This window comes from Temnothorax longispinosus, chromosome 1 (assembly GCF_030848805.1).
Source record: "Temnothorax longispinosus isolate EJ_2023e chromosome 1, Tlon_JGU_v1, whole genome shotgun sequence".
Taxonomy (NCBI): domain Eukaryota; kingdom Metazoa; phylum Arthropoda; class Insecta; order Hymenoptera; family Formicidae; genus Temnothorax; species Temnothorax longispinosus.
Window position 1 is genome coordinate 12,503,902 of NC_092358.1, and position 27,815 is coordinate 12,531,716.

The 27,815-nt window shown below is 36.9% G+C and overlaps 2 protein-coding genes, 1 long non-coding RNA gene and 1 pseudogene across 12 annotated transcripts in view; 3 read left to right on the top strand and 1 right to left on the bottom strand.

The window, feature by feature from the left end:
* The window catches only part of LOC139809040 (esterase FE4-like), a 282,671-nt gene that overhangs the window by 144,798 nt on the left and 110,058 nt on the right, over positions 1-27,815 (top strand). The gene's annotated exons all lie outside the window — the stretch shown is intronic.
* Positions 1-27,815, top strand: part of LOC139813043 (uncharacterized) — a 78,826-nt pseudogene that overhangs the window by 19,304 nt on the left and 31,707 nt on the right.
* On the bottom strand, positions 9,699-20,264 carry LOC139809114 (uncharacterized). Of its 2 annotated transcripts, none has more exons than XR_011731029.1 (4): positions 20,250-20,264; positions 10,545-10,910; positions 10,010-10,155; positions 9,699-9,895 (listed from the first exon to the last, which is right to left on the bottom strand). It is a non-coding gene; the product is annotated as an uncharacterized lncRNA (long non-coding RNA). The 2 variants fall into 2 exon arrangements; XR_011731028.1 differs by lacking the exon at positions 20,250-20,264 and adding an exon at positions 18,071-18,085.
* LOC139809099 (uncharacterized) lies at positions 19,023-27,802 on the top strand. Its single transcript, XM_071771757.1, has 6 exons — positions 19,023-20,086; positions 20,263-20,323; positions 20,638-20,685; positions 21,053-21,192; positions 21,415-22,668; positions 27,753-27,802. Exons 1-5 carry the CDS (start codon positions 19,984-19,986, stop codon positions 21,960-21,962), a joined length of 900 nt encoding a protein of 299 aa, XP_071627858.1. The 5' UTR covers positions 19,023-19,983; the 3' UTR covers positions 21,963-22,668; positions 27,753-27,802.

The window sequence follows — 27,815 nt, forward strand, 5'->3', positions numbered from 1 at the left end:
AAACCATATACGTTGTCTCTCTTCGTTCGTTGATGGAAGTTCATTCTGTTTTCGAGTGCATTTGTTTAGCAGAGATTTAATTCTAGTATTAATAGTGTTAAAAATGAATGTCAACGGGTAGTCGTTCTCTAAGAGAGTGTCTATTACGAATTTAAGATTTTTTAAATGATATTTCGGATGTGAAAGTAGAAATGCCCTATCGACCATGCCCATAACTGTGCCTCTTTTTTGGGAAATAGGGTGCTACGATAAGAAATTAAGATAACGGCCTGAGAACGTCGGTTTATGAAACCAATCAAATTCGAGAGTATTATTGTTTTTTATCATTGTTACATCTAAAAAGTTTAATCTGTCACCTCCTATTTCACAGGTAAATTGTAACCTAGGGTGATAAGAATTAAATACCTGTAGTATTGTGTCAATCGAATTGAATGGTACAGCCATAGCAATATCATCTACGTATCTGAAGTAAAACGGTAAAAACAGTGTAAGTGATCGCAACACCCTACTTTCCAGATCCTGCATCACCATATCGGCAGCAATGGGAGACAACGGAGAGCCCATGGGAGAACCAAATTTTTGTTTGTATATTGTGTTATCGAAAGTAAAGTACGTTGAATCTAAAATTAATTGTATAGCCTGCGTGAATTCGTCCTTAGGAATATTGCACTTGTTAGAAATGTATGCCCATCTATTAGAGATACTTTCCAGTACTAAATTTGTAGGAATGTTAGTGAATAACGATATTGCATCTAATGAAATAAGAACATGATCATTATTAATGTGTGTCCTGTTAAGTTTTGTAACTAGTTCAAAATTGTTGTTTATATGGCTGTCAGGTTTTGGTATACTTGTGGAAATAATTTTATTTCCGATTGTAATTCATTTGGAATGGATTTGGAATAAATCAGTGATTCTGATCATCTACGCACAGACAACTGCGTTTGACTCTCATAGCCATCCTATTACGAACTTTCTCGGATCGTCGATTCAGTCGAGGCCTTCCGGGCAAGCTCATGGATCTCCCGCATCCGCCGGACACATAACTCGCGACAAGAGTGAGCTGACTTTGACTTTGACATGTTGGTTTGATACAGCCAATAGCAGTTAACGACAAAGCGATTAATAACAAAGGCGATCAACTCCAAGAGCACGCAGTACAAGCGAGACCGCGAATATTTTTACCGCGAGCGGGCGGTGTGAAACCAGCACGTCAGCAAAGAGTCGACTTAGAATATACGAAGCGGGAACGATTAAAGGACGGCGAAGGTTTTACGTGAGGCAATGACAAATGGTTCAGCACAAAATGTATCGTCGTCACGTGAAGATACCGAAGAACAATATTAGGTTTCGAGTTCGTAAGCTAAAGGACGAAAGGGAGAAAGAAAACAAACAACACCGTTCCATTCGCCAAGGTGACGAGTAACGGATGGCTCGGTTCGAGTTCCTACGCGAAGGTTCGATGGAATATTCACGAGAGAATATTCTTCAACTATGATACAATATAATAAATCGTATTGTTTGCGCGATATCGAAATGACGATTTGATGGACGCGAGAATAGTGCGACGCAAACGCAAGGAAACGAGAATCAAACACAGGATAACTATCAGGGAAGATGGTTGCAAAGGATGTACAAAATAATCAAAATTGTCAATTAGATTGGCACGGTACCCGGTTACGGCAAGAAATGCACTCCAATATCTGTGGCGTTACGATTAGATTAGGGTTGTTGCGCGCGGTGTTACAGCATACGAGCAGCATATACGACACGAGCGGCATATACGACACAAGCATTAATTACAATTTCTTTTGACTCGATTATAATTGCAAATAATCAACTTGAAAGAACGCCAGAGTGCTGAGATATTTTATACCGGGAACCAGTGCCGACAAACAATAGTCCCGATCGATGGCAAATGTTTTCTTAAGAATTCCAACAATCGGAATAATATGTATTTCGAATCGTGCCGAAAGCGGACCCAGCAACGATGAGAAATATTGTAACGCGTTATTATTGAGCGCGAGTCTATGTAGAAAAAGAACGTTTACACGCGGCCGGCCCGTGACCGAGCGCCAAGGCCGCCGACAGCGAGGCGAAAACGTATGGCTTAATTGTCCGAGAATATTCTAGATTTGAATACTTCGGTTACTATATTACCAATTATTTCCTACTATAAGAAACAATTAACGACAAGAGCGATTAACGACAATAGCAAGCAAGATTCCGCGCGCGTATTCTCGTCGCGAAGCGAAATTGCGATCGGGAGATATCGCGGCGTACGAATTAGCAACACCGATTAATCGTTAATGCAATTGCGCGATTAAGCTATTAAGTAAATACTAGCAAACGAGCGAAAGGTCGGCAGTATACACTAACGCGATAATCCGGCTCGAAGAACCAATGCTCGGGGGGTGATAGGACCGTTCCCGGATTTGCAAAGGTTCTAATTGTTCGAAGGACTAGAGGAGGTGTGTGTCGTCTCCTCGACGCGAACTTAAACATAATAAGCGAAAGCGAATTTGTTAAGCGACTCACCGGTCGGCCGTCGTCGCGTGGAGGGATTCGTCCGTCCTTGCCCCTCTTGTTAATATCGATATACAGATTACATATGCGAAGATGAGATTCTTTTTATTAATATTTCTGCAAACGCATTGTGCAATAATAACATTTTATTTTTTTTAATATTGAAAATGCACATTTTTTATTTTTACGTGATACATAAAACGCAAGTTACCAGATGACATTTCTTTCATAAATCTGCTATCAATTTTATATCCTACAGACAAAACTGTAGTTATGAAGCAGTAGATACGTAGTTAGCAAATAATATGATCTTACAATTATTTAACAAACTAAACAGCTACTACTGCTAATATGAAAATAAATCTAATTCAAATACACTTTAAACGTTCGATTAAAATAATTCGGAGGAACTAGAAACAATTAATAAAATTATGAATAATAAATTAATTAATTATTAATTAATTGTACAATTTTAGAGTTGTTAATTTATACAATTTATGAAATCAATGATGTACATAGATTTATAATATCAATCAATCATCTTTATTTCGCTCCCCTTCCGGGGCTGGGGGAAAGGCGTTTTTTCAGTAAAAACGTTCCCAAAAACCTTTACAATTTATCTTATTTCCCCGATCTGGTCATTGAACAACCTCACAACTTATTTCCCTTCCCTCTCTCTTCCATCCTGCACCCCTCTGGTCATCTTCTTTAGGTCTCCCTCATCAGCACTCCTCTGACTCCCTCCATCCTGACGCAGCTCTTCTCTTTTTTCCGGCTCCCTCCTTCCAGTACCTGACGTCTTCCTTCTTTCCTACTCTGCCTTCCATTCTAAATATAAAATAGAGATTATTCTTACAGTCTTACAAACTTACCTCCTTCTCCTTCTCCCCTCCCTCGACTTTCTTAACGCTTCTCCCATTATCTCCCTTCATCTCTCCTTTCCATCCTAAATTCCTATTCTTTTTTCTTCCTATCTGCTTCGTCCTCGTCCGTATCCATTAGAAGATTCTCTTCCATCCTTTTCGCTATCTCGTCCTCCTCGGTCCTCTTTGACCTCCTGCTTTCCTCTCCTCTCTTTTCTCCTTTCTTTCTCCTCTCTTTCTTTTACCCTCGTTTCCACCGATTTGTCTTTGTCCATTTTCACCCTCAATTTGCTCTCTTCCTTTCGCCTTGCATCCAATACCTTCCACTTATCTTCCTCATGCCCCATTTTCACTAATATCGTTACCCAGTCTCCTCTTTGTCCTATCACGCTTACCCCTTTCACTTCCACCTTCACATTTAGTCCATCCGAAAATAATTCCATCACCTTCTCCCAATTTGATTTTTTTCCCTCCCATCTCTCCTTCTCAATCCTTAGTATCACGTTCTTCTTTTTCTTCTCGTCATTTCTTTCATACTCCTCTGTCCACCATTTTCTCTTGTAAAACTTACCCTTTCTCTCTTCACTGTCATCCCTCTTCCTTTTGCCCGTGCTCTGTTCCATCTTATACACCTTTTTTTTAAATCTCTCTACCTCCTCCCTCAGTTCTTTTATCTCCTCATCTCTTCTCTTACTACCCTCCTTAAATTCTTTTATCATTTCCAATATCTGACCCTTCACTATCTTTTCTATCGCCTCCTTTTCTATTATAAACGTCCCTCTGCACTCCATCTTTTTTTCCACTGTTTCCCTCTTCTTCTTCCTTCAGGCTATCTGTAACAAAAATCATCTATTATTCTCTACTCTTTTTAACTAACTTACCGCTGTATTGGCCTGTCTTCTTCTTCTCTCCAGCTTTGCCATCCATTTCTCTCCCTTTTCTTTACCCTTTTATTCAATATTCTTTTAATTTTCTCGCCAATTCCCTCTGGCTTCTCCTCCTCCTTTCCTCTTGTGCACCACTCTAACACATGCTCCCATGTCTCCGGTTCTGCACCACATATTCTACAACTTCTTTTCTCTATTGGTTCCCAATATCTTCCACCTCTCATCTCATTACCTAGCCTAAATCTCGCTATCCTGATCATGGACTTCTCTTTCCCTTCTTTCTCTAGGTATTCTAGCCTTCTGATTTCTGCTATCTCCCTGTACCACCTGTTATATCTAGACTCTCTTACCCTTTTATCTCTCTCTTGACTCTGAATGTCTTTGTCTCTTCTTGTTAACTTCTCTATACTGCTCCATCCTTTTCCTCTTTTCCTTTCTATCTTTTCAGTTGCATATCCTCTTTTTTCATAGAAGCTCCTTCTCTCTTCTTCTCATTTTGCCTTTTCCTTTCTGATATTCCGTTTTATTTTTTTTCAGCATTGTCTTGCAATCTCATTTCCCTCTCATTCTATCCCTCTTGGATTCCTCCTTTAGCATGTATCCGGGTGTACTCCAGTCTATGTTCAATGTCCGCCTTATATACCTTTCATGCATTCTTTCTATTTTCTTTCTCTCTCTTTCCATCCCCACACTTCTGCTCCGTATAAAGCTATGCTTGCTACCAGCGAATCGTATAACTCAATCTTTCTTATCCAGTCTCCTCCAAGTAACCTTTTTCCTATTCCTCAAACCTGTCTCATTGCTATGGTATCTTTCCTTACTCTTTCGTTTATATGCGCCTCTTGCCCTCCGTTCTTTTGGAATGTGTAGCCTAGATAGCAGAATTTCTTTACTTTCTCTTTTCCCTTCCATTTTCATTCCGTTTTCTTCATTTTACCTCCTCCCTTCCTGAATCTTATTATCTTTGTTTTCCCTACATTCACTCTCAGCTTTTTTTGTCGAAATATTTCTCCAGTCTTTTCATCATCCTTTTCATCTCCTCTTCGTCCTCTGCTATAGCTACTATATCATCTGCATATACTAACGTCCAAAATTTCATTCTCCCTACTACCACACCTCCATCTTGCCCCTTCCTCATTGTCTCCTCTAAATCCGCCAGCAGCAGTATGAAGAGCATAGCGCTCAGCGGACATCCCTGTCTGACTTCTTTGACCATCCAAAAGCATGATCCCTTTTCTCCCTTTACTCTTACTACGCTTTTTGTCTCTTCGTACAGATCTTCTATCCTAGTTCTCAGCTGTTCACTAATCCCTTCTTTTTTCAATACTTCTCAAATTTTTTCTTTATTCACGGAGTCGAATGCTAATTTCAGATCAATAAATGCTGCCACTACCTTCCCTCTATTTTTGCTAACAGCTCTTCCAATTATATAGTTCAGTGCGTATATATTCTCCATTGTACCCTTTCCTTTCCTAAATCCTGCCTGTATTTCTGGTAATATTCTTCTTTTTTCCGCCTTCTCCAATCTTTTAGCCAAAATTGCCGCATATATTTTGTAGCTTGTATTCATTAATGTCACCCCTCTGTAATCTTATGCTTCTTTTCCTTTTCCTTTCTTTACTATTGGTACTATTATACCTTCTTTCCAGTCTTCTGCTATTTCTCCTGTCCTCCACGCTGTATCACATACCTCCCATATTTTTTCTTTCAATCTCCCTCCTCCATATATCCATACCTCATTTGGCAATCCATTTGTACCTGCTGCTTTTTTTCTTTTATTTCTTTAATTACTTCTTCCATTTCCTCTCTTCTTATTCCTTCCTGCTCCTCTTTGTTACCTATTCTTTCCTTTCCCTTCTTGTCTTTTTCACGTGGTTCCACAGTTACTTTTTCAAATAGCTCCATGAAATGTTTATTCCACTGCTCCTCCGTTATTTCTTCGCAAACCTCTTTTCTACCTTTCCTTTCTTTGTTTATAAATCTCCATACTTCCTTCTCGTTAGTTGCTTCTCTCGCCTCTTTCATTAATCTCTCCTTTTCGATCTTTTTCGTCTCTTTTATTTTCTCCTCATATTCTTTTTTCTTTAGAATGTACCTCTTTTTATCTACTTCTCCCTTCCTGCATTTAACTAGTTTCTCTCGTGCTTCTCTCCTTAGTCTTACACATTCACTATCCCACCATCCGTTTTTTTTTTCTTCGATCTCTGGTCTTCTCTTATTTCTTTCCAAACAGCTGTTTGTTTTACTGCGTCCTTTATTCCCTCCAATATTTCTTCTATGTTCGCACCCTCTATTCTTGTCTCTTTCATTCTCTCCTTATAACTTTCTGTTCCTTCTTTTGACCAATTCATTATTCTCTTGACTCTTTTCTCCCCTTTTCTTCTCTCACAAATTCCTTTTACCTTTAATATTATGGGTTGATGATCAGAATCAATAGCATCTCCTATCTTTTTATTTCCTTAGTTTTCTCTCAAATTTCAATGGTTTTCAATTATATAATCTATTACTGATTCGCCTCTCCCTCCTATAAAAGTGAACTCTCCGTCCTTGTCTCCCTTTGTTCCGTTCATTATTCCTAATCCTTCTTTCTCTACAAACTCCAATAGCTTCCTTCCTTCTGAATTAATTTCTTTATCTTTTGATTTTCTTCTTTCTCCTATTATCTCTGTTAATCCTCCTTCTTTTCCAGTTCTTGCGTTAAAGTCGCCTCCTATTATTATTTGATGCTCCCCTAAACCACCATCATTTGTATATTCCTTTATATGCTTTATCTTCTTTTCAATATCATTGTTCACATATACTGCTCCACGTACCTTCCTTTGTTTTTGCTATTCTTTCCAGAATTCCTTCCTCTTCTCTTTCTTCTATTCCATCTGCGACTAGTTCTTTTCTAACGCCTGTTATTATCCCTCCACTTGCTCTTCCCTTCTTTCTTTTTTTTTGTCGCTGACTGAACATTTCCACACATATTTATCCGATAACCTTCTTTTAACTTTACACCATTCTTTTTGCTCTACCCATGTTTCTAACAGAGGTATTATATCCCAGTTTTCTATCTCTTTCCAGAATTCTTCGTTTTTTCCCATTAATCCAGCTATATTTCAGAAGCCTACTGTCATTATGTTCACCCTTTCCTCAATTTGCTTTCTCCCTTCCTGCCTCGCGTTCCGCATCTTCTCTCTCTTTCTCCTGTTCCTTAGGCCTTCTCCTTCTTTATCCTCTTTCCTTTCCTTATAACTTCCGAAAATCACTCTTTTCCTCTAACTTTCCTTTACTTTCGTTTCATTTCAACTCTTTGTTATCCACCCACATCTTCTGGTAGCCAATTGTGGTTCTCTTTCCTGCCTCTCTTTCTTTTTTTGCTATCCTTCTTATTTCTTTCTGTATATGTCTTTCTACTTTAGTGAGATTGTCATCCAAGAAGGTTTTATATTTCCTTCCTAACTCTTTCCTTTTTGTCATTATTTCCTTTTTGGCTTCTCAGTTCCTACATTTCAACATCGTCATTTTCGCATCTCCATATCTTACTTATTGTACTTCTTCAATGGCCACATTTATCTTATTTATTTCTCCTATCATTTTCTCGATTTCTCTTCTTCTCTCCGCCATTTCCATATTTTTTTCTATCTCCTTTATTTTCTCTATTAAATCTCTTCCTTCATTTCCCTCTGTTTCACTCAGGTCTACTTTCTCCACTTTCTCCTCCAGGTTTTTTACTCTTCCCTCCAACGACTTTCTTTGTTGCTCCCATATTTCTTCTCTCCTCTTATATTCTTTCTTCAACCCTTTTATTTCATTTTTTATTTCTCTTTATCTTTTTTTCTTTCCTTCTCCTGTTCCTCCATTTTCTTTAAAATTTCTTTTAACATCTCCTCTGCTGCCATGTTCTCTTTTCCTTTTCCTTTTGCTTCCTCATAGAGGAAGCTCTGTTTTCGTAAATTTCATATATGAATATTTGATTGCGTATAAAGTTGGATCAAGTCAACCAAATTTAAATGAATTATATATGAAATAGGGGTAGAAAATCCGCGCGCGCGCGGATTTGATGTCCGTGGTTGCTCTAACTTCCGCAAATATTGAGATATCGGGCTATTTTTTTTTAATCGATAGAGTATTATTTAAGGAAGGTTGGTATTAAATTTGGCGATAATCGGTAAAAGGGTTCTTTTTTTTTTTAATTTTGAATTTTTTTAAAAATGTTCGTGGTTGCTCTAACTTCCGCAAATATTGAGATATCGGACTTAATTTTTTTTTAATCGATAGAGTATCATTTAAAGAAAGTTGGTATTGAATTTGGCGATGATCGGTAAAGAGCTTCTTTTTGTAAATTTTAAAATATTAAGCTATTTCTAATTTTATTATATTCTTCAGTCTTTTCTATCCTTATTTCATATATAATTCTTTAAAATTTGGCGCAGATCGATAAAGGAGTTTCTGCTCAAAAAGTTACATTTATAAGTTGTATATGTAATTTTATTACTTTAATTTCCGCAAATTTTGAGATATTGTGTTATTTCTAATTCTGTTATATTCTTTAGTTTTTTTTTTAATTTGGTGAGGATCGGTAAAGGAATTACCGATTTCTGCTTAAAAAGTGTATAAGATGTACATGTAATTTTATATAGATTATCAAAAGGAAGGTTGTTTCGAATTTTGCGAGGATCGGTGAAGATTAAAATGACACTCTATCCATCAAATAACTTAGAGTAGATTGAGACGAATCGGATTACGAGCTATTTTATCGTGCTAATTAGTAATTCGATTTGCCTCGGTCTACCCTACATTTTTTTAGGCAAAAATTGGTAACCCTTTAACTAAAATTCGCCAAATTCAAAACAACCTCCCTTTAATGATACCTTATATATAAGATTACATGTATGACTTGTACTTTTTAGCCAAAAATTGGTAACTCCTTCACCGATCATTGCTAAATTCAACACCAATATATTTTTAATAATACTATTAAAATATATTTATTATTTATAATAAAATAATTGTACATTATATAAAAAATGTTAATCTGTTTTAATTTTCTTCTTCTTCTTACTACTTTTACCTGTTCCTTCCCTGTTGGTAAATAATAGCTATTCTATGCCTCAATGTGTTTACCGTTCTTTTCCCTTCTATATCAATTCTAATCTATGCCCGCTCGCGCGCCACCGTATCATCCCGAGTATCCCGACCACAGTCGTGAATACAGGTCTGGAAACTCTAGTAGTGGGGGGTGACTCGCTTAGTGAAGTCATTTTATGTAGTTGACACTATCACCACCTGGAGCGCTGGAGGTTAGAGATTTTTAGGGATCCTCTAGAGAAATTCTTTCAGTGGTAATTGGTGCGCAAGAGTTCCTTTCGTAAAAAATATTTAATGATTCGTAAAAAATATATATTGATGACAAATTGTAATTTTACATGTATACAAGTTGTAATTTTTTATTCCGTTTATTGGCTGCAATAAGACTCTTTTTCAAAGCTATCCTAGATTTTTCCAATTTGTCATATAATTTTTGTAATCTATTAAATCGTTGTTCAAGTGTTTCTTCGAAAGGCGTTTTTTCCTTCAGTTCTTCAATACTTCCTTCAGTTTCCTGAATTTCTTCTGAATTGTTGTGAACATCACCTGCACATAAATTTTTTGAAATAGAAAACTGACACTTGGTCGCAGAAGAAAAATTAAATACTGGTTTCAAAAGAAGTCTTATTAGTCAAATAAATATATTATGTTTGTACTTACTGAACACAATGTCGAACTCACTCCAGGAACCCAGTCTGCACAATACTTTTCTTCTTTTCTCTTCTCGTGGGAATCTACACATTTGGAAGCCTTTGCTCGATCAGTTCGTACAGTAATCTGCACTGCAACCCGTCATATTTCTTTTTCTGTAAATAAAATTTACGTATTTATAAATAATTATATATGTTATGTGGAAAATGACAGGCAGCTTTCTAAATCGTACACCACCGTTCTTTCGTCAGGCGCGTAGATGAGAATAGCCTAATAGTCCTTCAGAAACAGAGCAACGTTTCACGTGAAATAATGGGTGCGTTCAGCCGATACTCCGCTAGCCTAGCAATCGTGAGCAGTCGCTCGTTTTCACTCGTTTCCTCTCCTTTGACCCAATGGATTAAAAGGAGAGGAAACGAGCGACTGCTCACGATTGCTAGGCTAGCGGAGTATCGGCTGAACGCAGCCACTCATAGACGAGGCAAGGGCACCGTAAAGTTCCTTAACTAATTTTAACTAATTATCGTTTCGCTGGCGTACTAACCTACACGACTAACTTGTCCTCGTCCTTCTCCGATCGTTGACGCCAAAGGAGAACGCTGCGTCGTAGGTTGACGACGACGACGACGACGACGACGACGACGACGACGACGACGACGACGACGACGATAACGATGACGACGACGACGACGGCGACGACGACAGGGTATACCGTGACGACGCGGTTTTCTGTTTACTCGCTCTCCTCTCCTCGTTTCGTTGCGATTTACGGTCACGCGCACGCGTGTGTGTATGGCTCTATCTCTCTTACTCGCTCGCTCTTTCTCTCTCTGTTTCCGGTTTTGAAACTAATGGTCGCCGACCAATAGAAAACGATACCCGCTTAGTCCGATCCCTCTCTTGAGGATCCCTAGAGATTTTTTAAATAACGCAAATACATATTGAAATTGACATATAACATATAACATATGACATATGACATATAACATATGTCATATATTATATATAACATATTACATATTGACATATTGAATGAACGAACGTACGAAGTCCTAGAAAGTGATTAAATTTACAATGAAATTAATGATATTGTGTCGTGCCAAATTGCAACCTGTTAAATTGCTGCAGCAGCTTTTAGCGTCATCAGTAGAATTAGGTTTATATTCATTTGGCAATGAAGTAGCTAGCCTTTGCTGTGATACAATCCAAGCCTTGACCATGCACATTCACAAAGAAGTTACGCAAAGACGGCGGTGCAAAGACATAATGGCACCCTTTGAACGTAAGTTTTTACAAGCGATAGCTTATGAGCATATAAACGTACCTTTTAGGATACAGCAAATTTTGAAATATTAAATTTTGCCTTTCAGTTGCTGATAAGTCTCATTTTGTCACATTAAATGTATTCAGATCTGATCTCGAACGCCAGTACGCCTCTTTACCATCTCATATATTGCTATCAAGAACAATATCAGCAACTTGTACAGAATATTGTATCCAGTCAAACGGATCCACAAGTAGCACAAAGATTAGCGAATGGCATTCACCGAGCTAACGACGGATATAGACTTTAGTATGGACTTGAATAACCGTCCTCAGAGATTGAAGTTCAAAAGTAATTTAAATAAATTTGTCGTAAACATACAAGGATTCTTAATGGTTAAGTAAAATAGAAATTAAAATGTAAATAAACAAAAATAAAATCATTATTTAAACAATACACCCGTGGATTTAATGCTTAACGCTTGGAATTTTTTAACGAATTTAGTTAACGATGTATTTGTAGAAAAATTGAATTAGTTCAGTTCATTGCTTTAATCATATTAATTGTACGGTGTACGATGAGCGTTTTTAACATATAGATGTATTTTATTTTATTTATGGATTTTATTGCAAAAAGGGGACTTAAGCATATAAGCTTTTTATTTTCTTTTCGTAAAATAATTGTAAAAAAAATCAATAGTCAGAATCGAACTAAAAACGGTAAGACTGCAAGGCGGATCTCTTGCTACCACTCATCCATATTTGAACTCATTTAAAACGTTGATTGAGCCAACTATTTACAAAACTCGCTGCTTTTTGCATATACTATTTTCTATCTTACATTTATTATAAAAATATTGTATTGGTTAAGGCCTCCGCAATGAAAAATATAAGGAACAAGGAACAGATATTAGCGATTAATGTTATTCCTGATTTCTTATTTTTAATCGCTAATATCTGTTCCTTGTTCCTTATATTTTTCATTGTGCGGGAGCCTTTACGGTGAAACGGATTAGTGGACAACGCGTATGCGTGATAAAAAATCCTTGCAACGCAGCGACGCGCGTGGTCACATGGCAAACCTATGAAAATATCGTCATTAAGCGAGTCACCCCCACCACCAAAAAAACGGACGAGTTTCCGGACCTGTATTCACGACCGTGATCCCGACTCTCTCAAGTTCGGACGTGTTTCGCGAGCAGACACGGACGACACGTTTTAACGTGTTCGGACGTGTTCCGCCCAAACGAAAAAATTTTTTTAAGTATTGCGACTGATACTGTCTGCTTGCAATTGCCTTTTAGACTTCGCCACTTAACCGTATAGTAATCAAACAGTGAAAAACACACAAACAGAGGCAAATGCTGGCCGTATTGACCTCGTATTAGAGGCAGGAGCCAATACAAATATAAGAAGAAGAAGAAGATTCCGACTCTCTCCTATCGCCACTTTACACTAACTTTCGTCCGTCCCGTACCCGTCACCTTTCCCTTGCCACTTTCTTTCTCTTTATCCTTTTTTATCTATTCCTCCCCTTTTTCACTCTCACACCTCCACTCTCTCCCACTCGATCGCTCTCGCCTTCTCCAATCTCCTCCAAACTACCTTTCTATGCAATTTTAACCTCGCTCACACACACACACACACACACCTGTCACTCTCGCTAGCACCGGAAACGGAAGTCCACATACATTATAATAAGTGTTCAAATTGTGCACCATTCATATCAATGCACAATCTTGCGCGTCGCAATAAACTTCGATGCGCATTGCGTATCATTTTGGGAGATATGCTCGCAACTGCATCGACAATGCGATTGTGTAATTCTTCCTAATTGCGCACTGGCTCCCGATAAATATAATTTTTTAAATGTCCCCCAAAGAAAATAATCAAGTGGAGTTAAATCAGGTGATTTCGCTGGCCAGTGTTGTGGTCCACCGCGTCCTATCCATCTGTTTGTATAAGTTGCATCCAGAAAACGGCGAACATTTCTGGACGAATGCGTTGGTGCACCATCGTGTTGATAAATCATGCTTCTTCTAAGATGCAGTGGAACATTTTCTAACAAAATCGGTAAATCATATTCCAAAAAATTTCAACATTTTTTAATGTGATATGTGTAAACTTAATTCTTAGCCTAGTTCTCAACTGGAGAACAATATACTGATTAATCAGTGATTGAATTAGTGATTAATTATTAATTTTAAAAATCGAAAATTAATTGATTAAATTTCATTAAATTAATCGATTAGATTAATCATGATTTCATAAATCGTAATTATATACAACGATTAAACGTTAATCGATTATTTTGTTTTGATTAATTCTGCACCGATTAACCATTAATATCATTAATCGAGTAAATTCACAATTACATGTATAATGATGTTGAATAATTTCGATTAGTGATTAATGGATTAGTTTAATCAACTAAAATTTTAATCGATTAATGCTCAACACTGACGCAATGACGACAACATAGGTTACGTTGGCACTTTCAAACCGATATCCCTCGATAGCAGCAACACCACAAAAAATGACTTCGATATTGGTGTCACCCCCACCACTAAAATTCTATCGAATTGAGAGACCTATATGTAAGAGCGTGGTTTAAATCGTAGCCAAAAGTTTCGCGCGTGTTTGGGTATCTTTCCGTACAGCGCGACCTTCTCTCCACTCCACAATTTTTAGCGTACTAGCTGTATGTACAGTGTTCCCACTTCTCCATGGCGACACGCTTCTAAATATCGTCAAAAGACCGTCAATAAAGAACTTCGGATTACAATTACACATAAAGTGTACTGCTACGTATCCCCATTTTGTAATATGTCATTCCTAATATCATTTATATATTAGTTTTTTAGCAAAATACATAACCAATTTCTGCCGCAATAAACAAATTAAAATATCCCTTTAAGACACACTTTGCCTATACCTTACATGTTAAATAAATTCGTAACTTTGATATTGAATATCTCGACTTTGGTACCGGCACGGTTCTTATAATTGTAGGTGTATAGATAACACTATTACGAGCATATAGTCCAAAGTTCAAGCAAATACATAGAAAATCGATTAACCGGTGAACGTCTTTAATGATACTCTACATAAAATTACATGTAGAGGAAACCGGGGCGAAGTCGTCACTACTTTTTTGGTGCCGATTTTTAACAACAAAACAAATAATTTTAGTAAAATGTGGTATACCGTTGTAAAGAGTGAACCCTTGGCTACAAAATGGATAATTGGTATAGAGTGAAAACAACAAAGGTGCAAAAATTGAAATGTCAAAATTGCTGAGGCGGAGTCATCACTCCATTCTCGGACTAAATTTTAAATAAAAATTTATAATTCCGATCATGAAACATGATAGGATACATTTTATTAATCATTTTTTAATAGAAAAATGGAAACATAAAAAACACAATGGCGGAAAATAATTACAAAAGCGCACACATTTCTGTGCTCTACGCTCGCACGAAATGCACTGTTTCTCGTCAGCTCTATTCTGTCATCTCTGAACACACGCAGCACATATTATTCAAGTCCTCGCCGGAATCCGACCACCCGTTGCTTGCTTGACTTTGATTTTCGCTCGAAGCCTCCATGATATGTCTTAATGACGACTTTGCCCCGGACACAGATTTTAAGTTTGATCGCTCATGAAATATTAGAAATCAACGAAAATAAAAAAAATTTCACTGGATTCGTGTTCAGCATGCATTGCTCTTCAGAATCACTTATCTCGAGATTCGGAGATAAAATAATATTTAAAGTATTTAAAATTTTTGACCCGCAAAAAATTTTACTTTTGACCTCCAAAAACACGTTTGCTAATGAAAATCACAACATGGGATATAATCTCACTAAACTCCGTTGGTCACATGGACACCATAAGTAGTGTTTACAATATTAATGGCGAGTTCACACAACTTACAGATTTCGAGATAATTGTAGTGACGACTCCGCCCCGGTCTCCTCTATAGCTTATACACTTTTTAAGCAGAAAGGCCGTAGCCGGATAAGAAGGGTCAATGTGCCCCCACACGGATTATGCTCATTTTTTTTGCTTTGATTGCTATCAGTGTCACTTACAATTTAGTCAAATATTAGCCTTTAATATTGAACCGTTTTGCTGTAAAAAATAAAAATAAAAATTTCGAAAATAATTCATATTTTTTTATCGGCTTCACCAATTTTGATAAAATTTTAATATGTTGTAGATATCATTGAGACACATTTGTGGAAAATTCAGGAAAGGTTTTTGATGACAGAAACATTGATAAAAAAAATAAATAAATGTTCTTGATTTTTTTAGTCCCGATATCTTTCTTGTACAATTACGAAAAAAATTTTCTAGAATTTTGGAGTAGTTTCCTATCGGACATAATTTTTTGGAAGCAATAAAATGGGTAGGCGGTACTTTAAAAAAATAAAATATTTTTATTTATTTTTTTTAAATATGATATGCTTTTGGTACGATTGCCATATATTTTATATAGAATTTTGGGATAGTATTCAACAACAAGTAATTTTTTCGAACCAATGAAATAGGTAAGCGGAAGTTAAAAAAAAATAAAATATTGTTTTTTATTTTTCTAAATTATGATATGCTCTTCGTATCATTGCCATATTTTTTTTGTAAACTTTTGAGACGGTATTCCATAACAAGTAATTTTTTCGAACCAATAAAATGGGTAGAAGGTACTTTAAAAAACAAAATATTTTTTTTCAAAATTATCATAGTTTTTTGGTATTATCGCCATATTTTTATTTATAATCTTGGAATGGAATCCTACAACAAATAATTTTCCGGAATCGATTAAATAAATATATACAGGTATCTACTAAAAAAATAATAAAATAAAGTAAATTGAAATAATTGTGAAAAGATAAACTGTAATTGTATTGAATCAAATGTTTATTAATAAAGTATATTTGACTAAATTGTAAGTGACACTGAAAGCAATCAAAGCAAAAAAAATGAGCATGATCCGTGTGAGGGCACATTGACCCTTCTTATCCGGCTACGGCCTTAGTAACCTCTTCACCGATCCTCGCCAAATTCAATAACAACCTTCCTTAAATGATACTGTATCCATCAAATAACTTATACATTTTTTAGGCAGAAATCGGTAACCCCTTCACCGATCCTCGCCAAATTCAAAACACAACCTTCCTTTAATGATACTCTATATAAGATGACAAATATAACATGTATAACTTATACACTTTTTAGGCAAAAATTGGCAACCCTTTCACCAATTTTTGCCAAATTCAATACCAACCTACCTTTAATAATACTCTATCCATAAAAAAAATTAGCTCAATATCTCAAAATTTGCGGAAATTAGAGCAATCACGTAGATTTGTTTGGACAGAAATCGGTAACCTATTTATTATTAGCAATTTTTTGAATTCTATTATATTCCTCAGTTTTTCTATCCCTATTTCATATATAATACTTTAAGATTTAGTTGATTAGAAAAATCTGAATAGGGAAAGTCATTAAAAGTATGACTCTTTTAAAGAATTAAAAATTTTAGATATCCCGAATTTTTTTTCAAATTGAATTGTAGCACGATGGTACATAGCCTATGTTATTTAGGAAGATATAAGCTATAATATCCATTAGTGTAAAAATTTTTGAAATCGATTCAATAGTTTCTAAGATTATCCTGAACAATGGCACAAACAAACTTTTCCTCTTTATATAATAGTAGAGATAAAGCTCTTTTGTAGTTAATTGTATTTTGTTTGTAGAGCTTTGTAGTAAAGTTAAAAAGTTTTGTGGTTCCTTCGAATTATTTATAATTAATAAATACATTTGTCGAACTATGTAGCTATCCGACAATCAATTAATGAAAGCTGTTGCCCTCTGTTACATAGTTCAACAAATGTATTTATTAATTATAAACAATTTAAAGAGACTACAAAACTCTACAAACAAAATACAATTAACTATACAAACAAACTTTTTTTATTTAATAATATGTTGATGTAGCTTGTGCATTTGTTTTCAAACATTCAAAGATTTATGAAAGTTCAGACAGTCTTCATTATTTACGCATTACAGGACACTGTAAAAGTAAAACATGTAGAAATCCAATTTTCTGTTACTTAGATAAAAATCCAGGAAATATTGATTTTGATTTAACAGTTAAAACGCGCGACACTATATGGGATAATAAACATGAAGATGTAAAACAACTACTTTGAAGACTGAGACGTCAAAAAATCGGACAAGAAGTTTTTTATTAAGGATGTGGTAATTGGCAGAAAAGTCAAGTTGCTACTAAAGTTGATAATAAATTTGGACATCGTGTTGGACCACATATTCCCAATTTTAAATTTTGTTATGCTATTTTTAATATAGAATATGAAATATCTCGTAAAATATTCATATTTCAATTCTTAATAAAAGAGAGCTTCATTATAGTGTTTTGAAAACGTCTTGACAAGGACTAGAAAAATATGCAATAAAAAATGGGATATTCTATTTAAGAAAACATGGATCACATTGACCTGGCCTTGAAAAAATCGCTCAAAGTCAATTCCATATTTGTTCACGCATAAAAGTGAGTTTCTAACCGGTATACTAATCGCGAGGCTCTTACCCCCACTATGTATCGATTGACGCGCGCCTCGATCTAGCAAACCCGCACCGATGAATTCGGGAGCAGGGCAGAGTGATTTGAGCATGTGTATCGAAAGCACATTAGAAAGCCGTAACATTGTTCGATTAAAATAAACTTGTTAATTAAATCAATACTCCGTGTAAATCATTGCACGATCCAAATCATAGACCTTTCTCACGAGCAGTGGCAAAATCCTCGGAATCTTACACATAACGCGGAACGAGTAACATTTTGGTAATAGAGCGTCGTTGCCTGTCGATGCCACGTCGTTCAACTGTTACGCTAAAAGAGAGGATTGCGTTAGTTAAAAAATAGTTGAAAAATTGATAATAATAAAAAAAATAAAAAAAACCTTATTCTATAGAGGAGACCGGGGCGAAGTCGGCCCCGGAGCGGAGTCGTTTTTGCAATTATCTCGAAATCTCGAGGTCAAAAGTAAAATTTCTTTCGCGTCGAAAGTTCGTCGTAGTATCTTAAGTATTATTGTCTCTCCGAATCTCAAAGTAAGTGATTCTAAAGAGAAATGCATGCTGAACACGAATCCAGTGCAGTTTTTTATTTTCATTGATTTCTATTATTTTATAAGCGACCAAACCTAAAACTTGCGTTTGGGGCGAAGTCGTTTCCAAGCCAAAACGAAATCAATAAAACTAAATAATATGTGCTGCGCATGCTGGGAGATAATAGAAAACAGCCAACGAGAACAGTGCATTTTGTGCAGACGTAAGGCACACAACGAGTGCGTGCGCTCGTCAGACTCTGTTTTTACATGCTTTAACTGTTAGCGAAAAAGAAAATTAATTTTCTTGAAATTATTTTCCGCTTTCCATTTTTCTACTAAAAAAAAAACAATGAATAATGTGTATTCTATTATTTTTGGTGATCAAAATTATGTATCTTTATTTAAAATCCAATCCGAGAATAAAGACACAACTCCGCCCCAGGAATTTTGACTTTTCGATTTTTGCACCTTTGTCGTTTTTACTCTATACCGGTTGAACAAAGCGACGTAGACCAAAAATGCTTATATAAATTTTGTAGCCAAGTGTTCACTCTTTACAATGTGGTATACTATATTTTACTAAAATTATTTATTTTGTTGTTAAAAATCTGCACCGAAAAAAAGGGCCGACTTCGCTCCGGTCTCCTGTATATCATATATAATGTTAGCCGACGACTGACACTTTAAATATTTAATTAAAAATTAATTATGGACTAACAAACAAAAATAAATGCACTACAATAATCTACAAACGAAATACAATCGATTTCACACCTAATTTTAAAAAAGTGCCAGTCGGCTAAGATTATACAAATTCCTGCCTCTTGTCAAAGGTCCGTTGTTCGTTCCGAATTACGTAAGAAGCGCATAGACCGCATAAACGCATCATCTGCCTCAAGTCAAAATAGAAGCAGTCAATGCGCTGGGAGAAGTCCTAAGAATTCAGTACGGTTAGTACAATCTAGGGAATTCTCTGCGCTGTCAAAACGCTTTCATTGCGCGCATTGATTAAATCGCCGGAATTTCTATGCAGTCTACGCGCTTCATGCGTAATTCGGAACGGACCCATCGCAAGTTATTACAGAAATAACGCTCGTGTAAACGTAGTATTAAGGTGAAGTTCCATGGAGCCAGCGTACGGCGTACCGGCGTATGGCGTAAAGAAGATTGGCTAATCACAGGCTTTACGCTCATTTTCGTTACGCCAGCACAGATGTTACGCTGGTTTTTTAAGCGTTTTGGCGTTTATGGTACAATGATACACACTCACGTACACGCATATGAAATATTGCTTCATGTATGAATGTATGTGTTAAAAATTGCGCTCAAAATTTTATCGGCTGTCCCATGGGGCGTATTTACGCCGGCGTAATAATCAATAAGCCAATCACAAGACACCTTGAGCATCCATTTTAAAAATAAGTTTTGTAAAAAATAGCGTATTTCACTGGGCCGCACTGCGTGCGCACCAAAAACTGGTTTGGTGGAAGCAGCACTGCACGAGGTTGTCAAGAGTGCGAGTTTCTTGCATTCCCAGCTAAACAGTTATTAGACGTTGAAGTGCAATATTATTTAGCACTATGGAACAATCAAAAAATCTTAGCATGTGTTTCAAAGTAAATAATGATGTACTCAAATTAGAACTTCTATCAAGCGAAGAAGAATTATACAATAAATTGATGAGTAAGTAGAATATTATGGAATTTGCATGCTCTTGAATTTTGAGGTTATTAAATGGAATAAATAAATAGAATACATAGTATAAAATCTTTGTAAAGCTGGTAAAACACAACTTGTTGATATTGATAAAAATTATATATAAAAGAATATTAACTGATTCTTGTACCAATAAATTTTAGATGACGATACCTACAGCGTTCAATATATAAAACTACTCATAAAAAATGGATTTTTTATCCTAACTAGACACTACAGACGCGCGCGCTCCGCGCGCGCCATTTAGCTTTAACATTATGCTATTGTATAATAATCGCGACACGACGCGGGACGATTAACCTCGCGACACGACGCGAGCTGTCACATCATGACACACACGACGCACTATACACGCACGAAACTCGCCACACTCCGCGATGACAGTCCCTCACGGGATGAAGCAAGCTACGCGGCGCGGCAATCAATCGAGATAGCCAATCGGCATCGCGGAAAAGGAGGCTTCAATTTTACGATACAAACGAAATTCACTCAGGTAACACGCCTTTTTTAAAAGTGGAAAATGGAAAAAACGAAATTCAGGAAATATTTCGAGTAATTGGAAACGAGTAAGTAGAATTTAGAATAAAGATGCATTAATTACAGGCTATCGAATCTTTAGGAAAAGCACATATTAAGAACTTAAGCAAAAAGTTTATTTTATAAAATAATTATTATTTTATTTACAACTTTACTTTTACAAAATAAATAAGTTTACTTTAGGATAAACGCAGGAACTCTTCAATTTTTTTCTCTTACATACACTTCTCTTGTATACTCTTCTTTTACATAGAAATATTAATTTAATGCAATCTTGTTTTTTATTATTTCTTTAAAGAATCAAAGTGTGCTGCAGAGTTTAAATATACACAACAGAAAAAAATTAAAAAAGATATATAGCAGTGTAAGAATATGTAAGTATATATTGTATTACAGAGAACAGTTGATATTCCACGCAAACATTTATAGTGGTCAGTTATCGGACAACAAAGAAAATGAAACAGAACCCATGTGTGAGTACAATCAAAATGAATCGCAGCCATCGCAGGAGCACAATAAGAAAGAAAAGAGTACTGGTAAATATATAATAAATATAATATAATTAATATTAGTAACAAATAAAATAAATATAATATATATGTATAATGAACAATATATAAATATAATATAAAAGATATAACAAAAAATTTTATAAATCTTTGATTTTACAAGGTTTTTATTGTAATATCTACTAATAATAGGTTCTTTACTGGTGCAATGATGTGGATTATGTATTTAAATAATATGATGATTTTCAGATTACTGGAACGATTCAACAACAGCATTTCTTTTAGACAAATACGAAACGTATATGTCGAATATTGGTCCCATGAAAAAATTTAAAACAAAAAAATCGATGTGGGCGCAAATTGCGATAGATATGATGACGATGCTCGACGTATCAAAAACTCTTCTTCAAGTGGAAAATCGATACAAAACTGTCCTCAAAAGGAAGAAAAAAGCAGTTGAGAACAACTCTAGATCAGGCAGCTCTAGAGAGGATGTACCATATGAAAAAGAATTAAGTAAAATTGATAATTCGGATGATAGCATTGAGCCCGAGGTATTGCGAAGTGCGAGGAGCGTTAAATACCCTAAATTAAATACAAAAATGTCGGAAGAAGTCCGCAATGATGATGATGTCCCCACACATTCTAATATTGATAGTTCACCGAAAAGAAAGAAATCATGTATTGATAAAAGAATGGAGTATTTTGAAAAAAAGGAAGCGGCAAAAGAGAGACGTCATCAAGAAAAATTAAATTTAATACGGGAGTTGTTTGCTAAACAACAAGACGAGAACTAAAATGATGCATAAACACATAGAATTCAACTTCTTTCTTTTTAGTGAGCTATCGATAGAATGTGTGGGAACACTGCCATTGCAAATTTTTTCCGACATTTTTGTATTAAAAAAACTTTCTTTGGAAAGAATCCAAATTCTTCCTTCTAATCTAGAGTTGTTCTCAACTTATGAACATTTGTTTCATTTTAAAAAAAAACCAAACAAATGTTAAATTGAAACAATTAACAATATATTAATGTTAAAGTTCCTACGTGTTAACGTTGTGATATAATTTTCTTGAATGTGATATATAATTTTTAATAGCTTATAATTTTCTACCTTTAATAATTATATATCTTTGTTTTTAATATTAGTGCAATTGTATGCATATTTTTATTTACCAAAGATTGATAATTGGTGTAGTATTCCTCAGACTCTTAAGTACAAACTAGTATAAAGCGAACTTACTATATTACGAGTAATAATATAAATTTAAGTTTAAATGAATCCAATTATAAGTTTATATAAGTATAGGAAAAAGTATATAGTAAAAGATTACATGTTAAAAGGTTTATGAAAATAATTTTTTTTATTTATGAGATATAATATATATGTTCAAAAATAATCGATACGTACATACGTTGTAGAAGATACGTTGTAGAAGATAAAAGAACATGTTTTGTTTTCAACGTTTTTTATTGAAAAGGTTTGTATGAAAGTGTTGTAGGTTGTACTTATATGTATGTATAAAGTACTTTATTTGCCCCTAAGGGGCCTTAAAGGGCGTTTTTCAGGAACGTACCCAAACCTTTACAGCTCCCCATTCTTCTTCCTTTTCTCACAAATCTTTGGCGTTTTTCAGGAACGTACCCAAACCTTTACAATTTTGCGCTTCCTATCCCTGCCTGTCCTCTCTCTCTCGTTCTCCCGCTCTCTCGCTCGCTCTCCTGCGCCTCTCTCAGTCGCTTCTCGCTTAACCGCTCTATCTTATATCTAACTTAATTCTAACTTATTTCTAGTTGGACTTCCGTTTCCTTTGCTTCCTTCCTTTCATATTTTTCTTTCATACGTCTCAATCACACTGCTCTCTCCTCCCTCACTTCCCTTCCCCTCCCACCCTCTTGTCGCATTTTCTCTATCGCTTTCATCCATTCCTCTCCCTCTCCCCCCTCTCCTAGTAAATTCTCCACCACATCCTGCCACCCCTCTCCATCCCATCTCTCCCATCTCGAGCATTCCTCCCATATGTGTTCCCATGTTTCCTCCTCCCTCTCGCATATCCTGCACCTTCTATTTTCCTCTTTTTCCCAATACAGTCCTTCCCTAATTTCATTACCTAGTCTGAACCTCGCGACCCTACTCCACCTTTCTTCCTCCCAGTTTTTCTCTAAGTATCCTGGAATCCCGTCCTTCCTTATAAATTTATACCACCTGTTGTATTTCGAGTCTACGATCTTTTCCATCCTTTCTTGTTTTTGCTTCGCCTTCTCTCTGCTCTCCAGATTTTCCACTTCTAACTCTTCCTCCTCTTCAGCTCTCACCCCCAGCTCTTCCAGATAACTTTTTCTTTCTTGTTCCCATTTTCCTATTATCTTCCCCTTCTTCCATCTCTCTTTCATTTCCTCTAGGCATTTTCTCGCTATTCCCCCTCCGTTACCTTCCTCTAATTTCTTTTCAAACTTCCGAGCTCTCTTGCTCGCCCTGCCTCTCATCTTCTCTCTCTCCACTTCATCTCTCACCATATATCCGGGTGTCCTCCAGTTTAGCCCAAATATCCATCTGATATATCTTTCATGTATACTTTCTACCTCCACCCTTTCCTTCCACCCCCACACTTCTGCCCCGTATCCCATCACTGTCCATATCAGGGTATCATACAGCCAGATCCTTCTTCTCCAGTCCTTTTTCCACATTCTTTTCCCTATACCCCACACTTCCCTCATTACTCTCGCCGCCTTCCTTCTTCTCTCTCTGATATGTGCCTCTTGTCCTCCATTTTCCTTCAGTGTATATCCAAGATATTTAAATTCCTTAACTTCTTCTAGTTTCTTTCCTTTCCATCTCCAATCATACTTTCTCTTCCTTCCTCCTCCCTTTCTGAATCTCATTATTTTTGATTTCTCTATACTCAATATTAGTCCCTTCTTGTCCAGGTATCCCTCTAGCCTGCTTATCATCGATCTCATGTCCTGTTCTTCTTCCGCCATCAGTGCTATATCATCCGCATACATTAACGTGTAAATCTTCCCCCCTCTCAGCTTTACACCTCCCCATCCTCCTTTCTTCATGTAATCTTCTAAGTCCGCGATCAATATGTTAAAGAGTATCGGGCTCAATGGGCACCCTTGTCTCACGCCCTTTGCCATCCAGAATGCACTTCCACACTCTCTTCCTATTCTTACCCTACTCTTTGTTTCTCTCAGTACCTCTTTAACCCTGTCTATTAAACCCTGCCTCACTCCCCTCTCTGTCATCGCCCTGATTAGTACTTCCTTATCCACTGAGTCGAAGGCCGCCTTCAAATCTATGAAAAATACTGTCATCTTTCCTTTCTCCTTACCCAATTGTCTATTTACCAGATAATTCAGCGCGAATATCTGGTCCATCGTCCCCATCCCTTTTCTGAATCCTGCCTGGTTCTCTGGAATCAAATTCTTTGTCTCGACCTCCTTCCTTAACCTTTCTGCCAGTATCGCTGTGTATATCTTGTACATTGATGACATTATTGTTATTCCTCTATAATCCTTCACCCCTCTTCCTTCTCCTTTTTTAATTATTGGGATTATTTCTCCTTCCTTCCATTGTTCCGGCCAGCCTTCCCCTCTCCAAACTTTTTTACAGATTTCCCATATCCATTTCTCCATTTCTTCTCCTCCAAATTTCCACGCCTCGTTCGGTATCCCGTCATTTCCTATTGCCTTTCCTGTTTTTAACTTCTTTATTACATTTCTTACCTCCTCCAACTCTATCTCCTCTTCTTTTTGTCTGTTCCCTCCTCCTTCTCCTTTCACTACCCTATTCTCCATCCCACCCATTAGTTCCATGAAGTACTCCTTCCATTCTTCTATCATTATCTCTTCATTTATCCTCTTCCTTCTTTTTCTTACTCTGCCTATCAACTCCCATACCTTTCCTTCCGTTTTCGCTTCCCCTATTTCTCTTATCATCCTTTCCTTCTCCTCTTTCTTCTTTCTTTTACACATTTCTCTGTACTCCTTTCTCTCTTCTCTGTACCTTTCCACTTCTCCTCTTCCTTTCCTCCATTTTCTCAGCTCTTTCCTCACCTCTCTTTTCTTTTCCTTACATTCTTCGTCCCACCATCCTCTTCCATTCTTATCCCTTCTCCCTCCCTCATTTTCGTTCTCCTCTATTACTTTTCTTATCCTTGCGCTTCCTACTTCTATCTCCTCTTGTATTTCTCCTTTTCCTCCCTTTATCGTTCCTAATCTCTCTTTAAATTGCGTTCTTCCCCCTTCGCTCCATATTCCTCTTCTTCTTGCTCTTTCTCCTTCTCTTTTTCTCTGATCTTTCTCAAGTTTACCCCTCATCCATATTATTACTGGGTGGTGATCTGAATCCACTCTTTCTCCTACCTCCAATCTTTCTACCCTTTCTCTAACCTCCTCCTCCCCTATCACGTAGTCTATAACTGTCTCGCCTCTCCCTCCTGTGTACGTAAATTCACCCTCCTCATCCCCTTTCACGCCTCCATTTAGTATCATCCACCCTCTTTCCTCTATGAATTCCAATAGCTTTCTTCCGTCCCCATTTATTTTCTTGTCTTTTGATCTTCTCCCTCCACCTTCTGCTCTTTCCTCGTCCTCCTCTTCCCAACCTCCTTCCTCCCCCGTTCTCGCATTGAAATCCCCACCTATTATAGTCCTTACTCCCTTTTCTCCCTCCTCCGTCTTATCCTTCAGGCCTTCTAGCTTCCTGTCTATATCATTATTTACATAAAGCCCTATTATTCTCCATATTTCCTCTCCTATCCTTATCTTACATTCGATCTTACCTTCCTCTTCCTCCAACTTTCTTTCTTCCTTTATCTCTTCTATTCTCTTCCGTATTCCTAACAGCATACCCCCACTCGCTCTTCCTTTCTTGTTCCTCCTGGTCGCTATCTGTACTCTCCATTTGTATTCTCTTGGGATCTTCTCTTTCATCTTTTCCCACCCCCTCTCATCTAACCATGTCTCCATCATTATCACTACATCCCATTCTTTTATCGCTTCCCAGAATTCCTTATCTTTGTTTGTTATGCCCGCCACATTCCAGAAAGCCACCTTCCACATTTCCTCCTCCCTCCTGATTTTCCTTTTCTCTCTCTCTCCATTTTCGGTATCCTCCTCTCCATCTCTTCCTCCCAAGTTCTCTTCCTCATTTTCCTTTTCACCCTCTTTGTCCTTCTCATCTCCCTCTTCCTTATTACCTCCATCTTCTTCCACTTTTAGTTTTCCCCTTTTTCCTTCCACACATTTCCTTCGTTATCTCTTAATATCTCTTCATCCTCTTCCCATTTCCACCATTTTCCTTCTAATTGTATCCTTCCATATCCTACCTTTACTCTCTTACCATTTCCTCTCTCCTGCCTTGCAATGTCTTCTATATTCCATCTCATCTTTCTCTCCTTCCATGTCAGGTCATCATCTATTCCTATCCCTTTCTCTTTTAGTCTTCTTCTCTCCATCATGACCTTTCTTTTTTGTTCCAGTCCCTGCAGGCCTATTATTGCCATCTTTATTCCTCCCTCTCTGTTGTCCTCTATGACCTTTTTGCAACTCACTTCCGTTTCTATTCCAATCCCCATTAAAATTTCTTTCACCTCTCTCTCTATATCATTCCTCTTTCCTTTTGTTCCTCTTATAACTATGTTTTTTCTTCTTTCTTCTCTCTCTCTCATCTCTAATTTCTTATCTATTTCTTTTAGTTTTCTCTCTAATCCCTTCTCCCCTGCGTCTTCTTCTTTCCCTATTCCCTTCTCTTTCATTTCCGTTATCGTCTTCTCCATTTCCATTATTCTCTTCTCCATCTTCTCTCTCTCTTTCATCCATTTTTCTTCTCTCTCTTCCATGGTTCTTTTTAAATCTTCCAACTCTTGTTTTATCTCTCTCTTCTGCTCCCTCATTATCTCCAGCATCTCTTTTATTCCTTCTCTCATCTCGGTTTTTACTTCCTTTTTTATCTCCTCTATCCAGCTTCTTTCATCCCCTGTAGTTTCCTTATCATCTATTTTTTTCGGTGATCTCTGCACCTTCTTACTCCTGTTAAAGGCCCATTTTTCGGATTCCCCGCCTTCTATTTCCCCTCTCTTTCTCTTTGTTTCTATACTACCTGTACTTCCTCTTCTCTCCCCTTTTCCCTTCTCCTGATCTTCCCCAATTAATTCTATCAATCTTGCCGTTTTTTCTTCCTCCTCAGCCATTTTCCTTCAGCTATACCTATCTACCCTGTTCTTCTATTTCTCTATAAGTTTCCCTTCTATGCTCGCACCTGCCTATGCCCCCACGCGTGTCGCCGCGACAGCGCGACTTCGTGACGTCCCCGTCTATACGCTCTGCCCCTCTCCTCTGTTTTATTCTATGCCTACCTATCTGCCCGTTGTTCTACCGTCACTTTTCCTTCCCCGTATCTAACCCTATCCTTTCCCTTTGACCTGCGCCCACTCCCACACTCTCTCTCACTCCTCTGCCTCTCTCTTTCACCCACTCACTGCCCTCTCACACACCCTCTCGCACTCCTCTTTCTCCGATTTTCTTCCAGTCACTCACACACGTGTCACTCACGAAAGCGCCGGAAACGGAAGTCCCGTAGGTTGTACTTATATTTGCCACAGAATAAACGTTTGCTAATTTGTAATTCTATACATATTGGTTT

Coding starts and splice junctions, on each gene's coding strand:
- LOC139809099 (XM_071771757.1), top strand. CDS start 19,984: ATGGAACAATCAAAAAATCTTAGCATGTGTTTCAAAGTAAATAATGAT. Junction 20,087..20,262: donor ATTATACAATAAATTGATGA/GTAAGTAGAATA, acceptor AATAAATTTTAG/ATGACGATACCTACAGCGTT. Junction 21,193..21,414: donor TAAGAAAGAAAAGAGTACTG/GTAAATATATAA, acceptor GATGATTTTCAG/ATTACTGGAACGATTCAACA.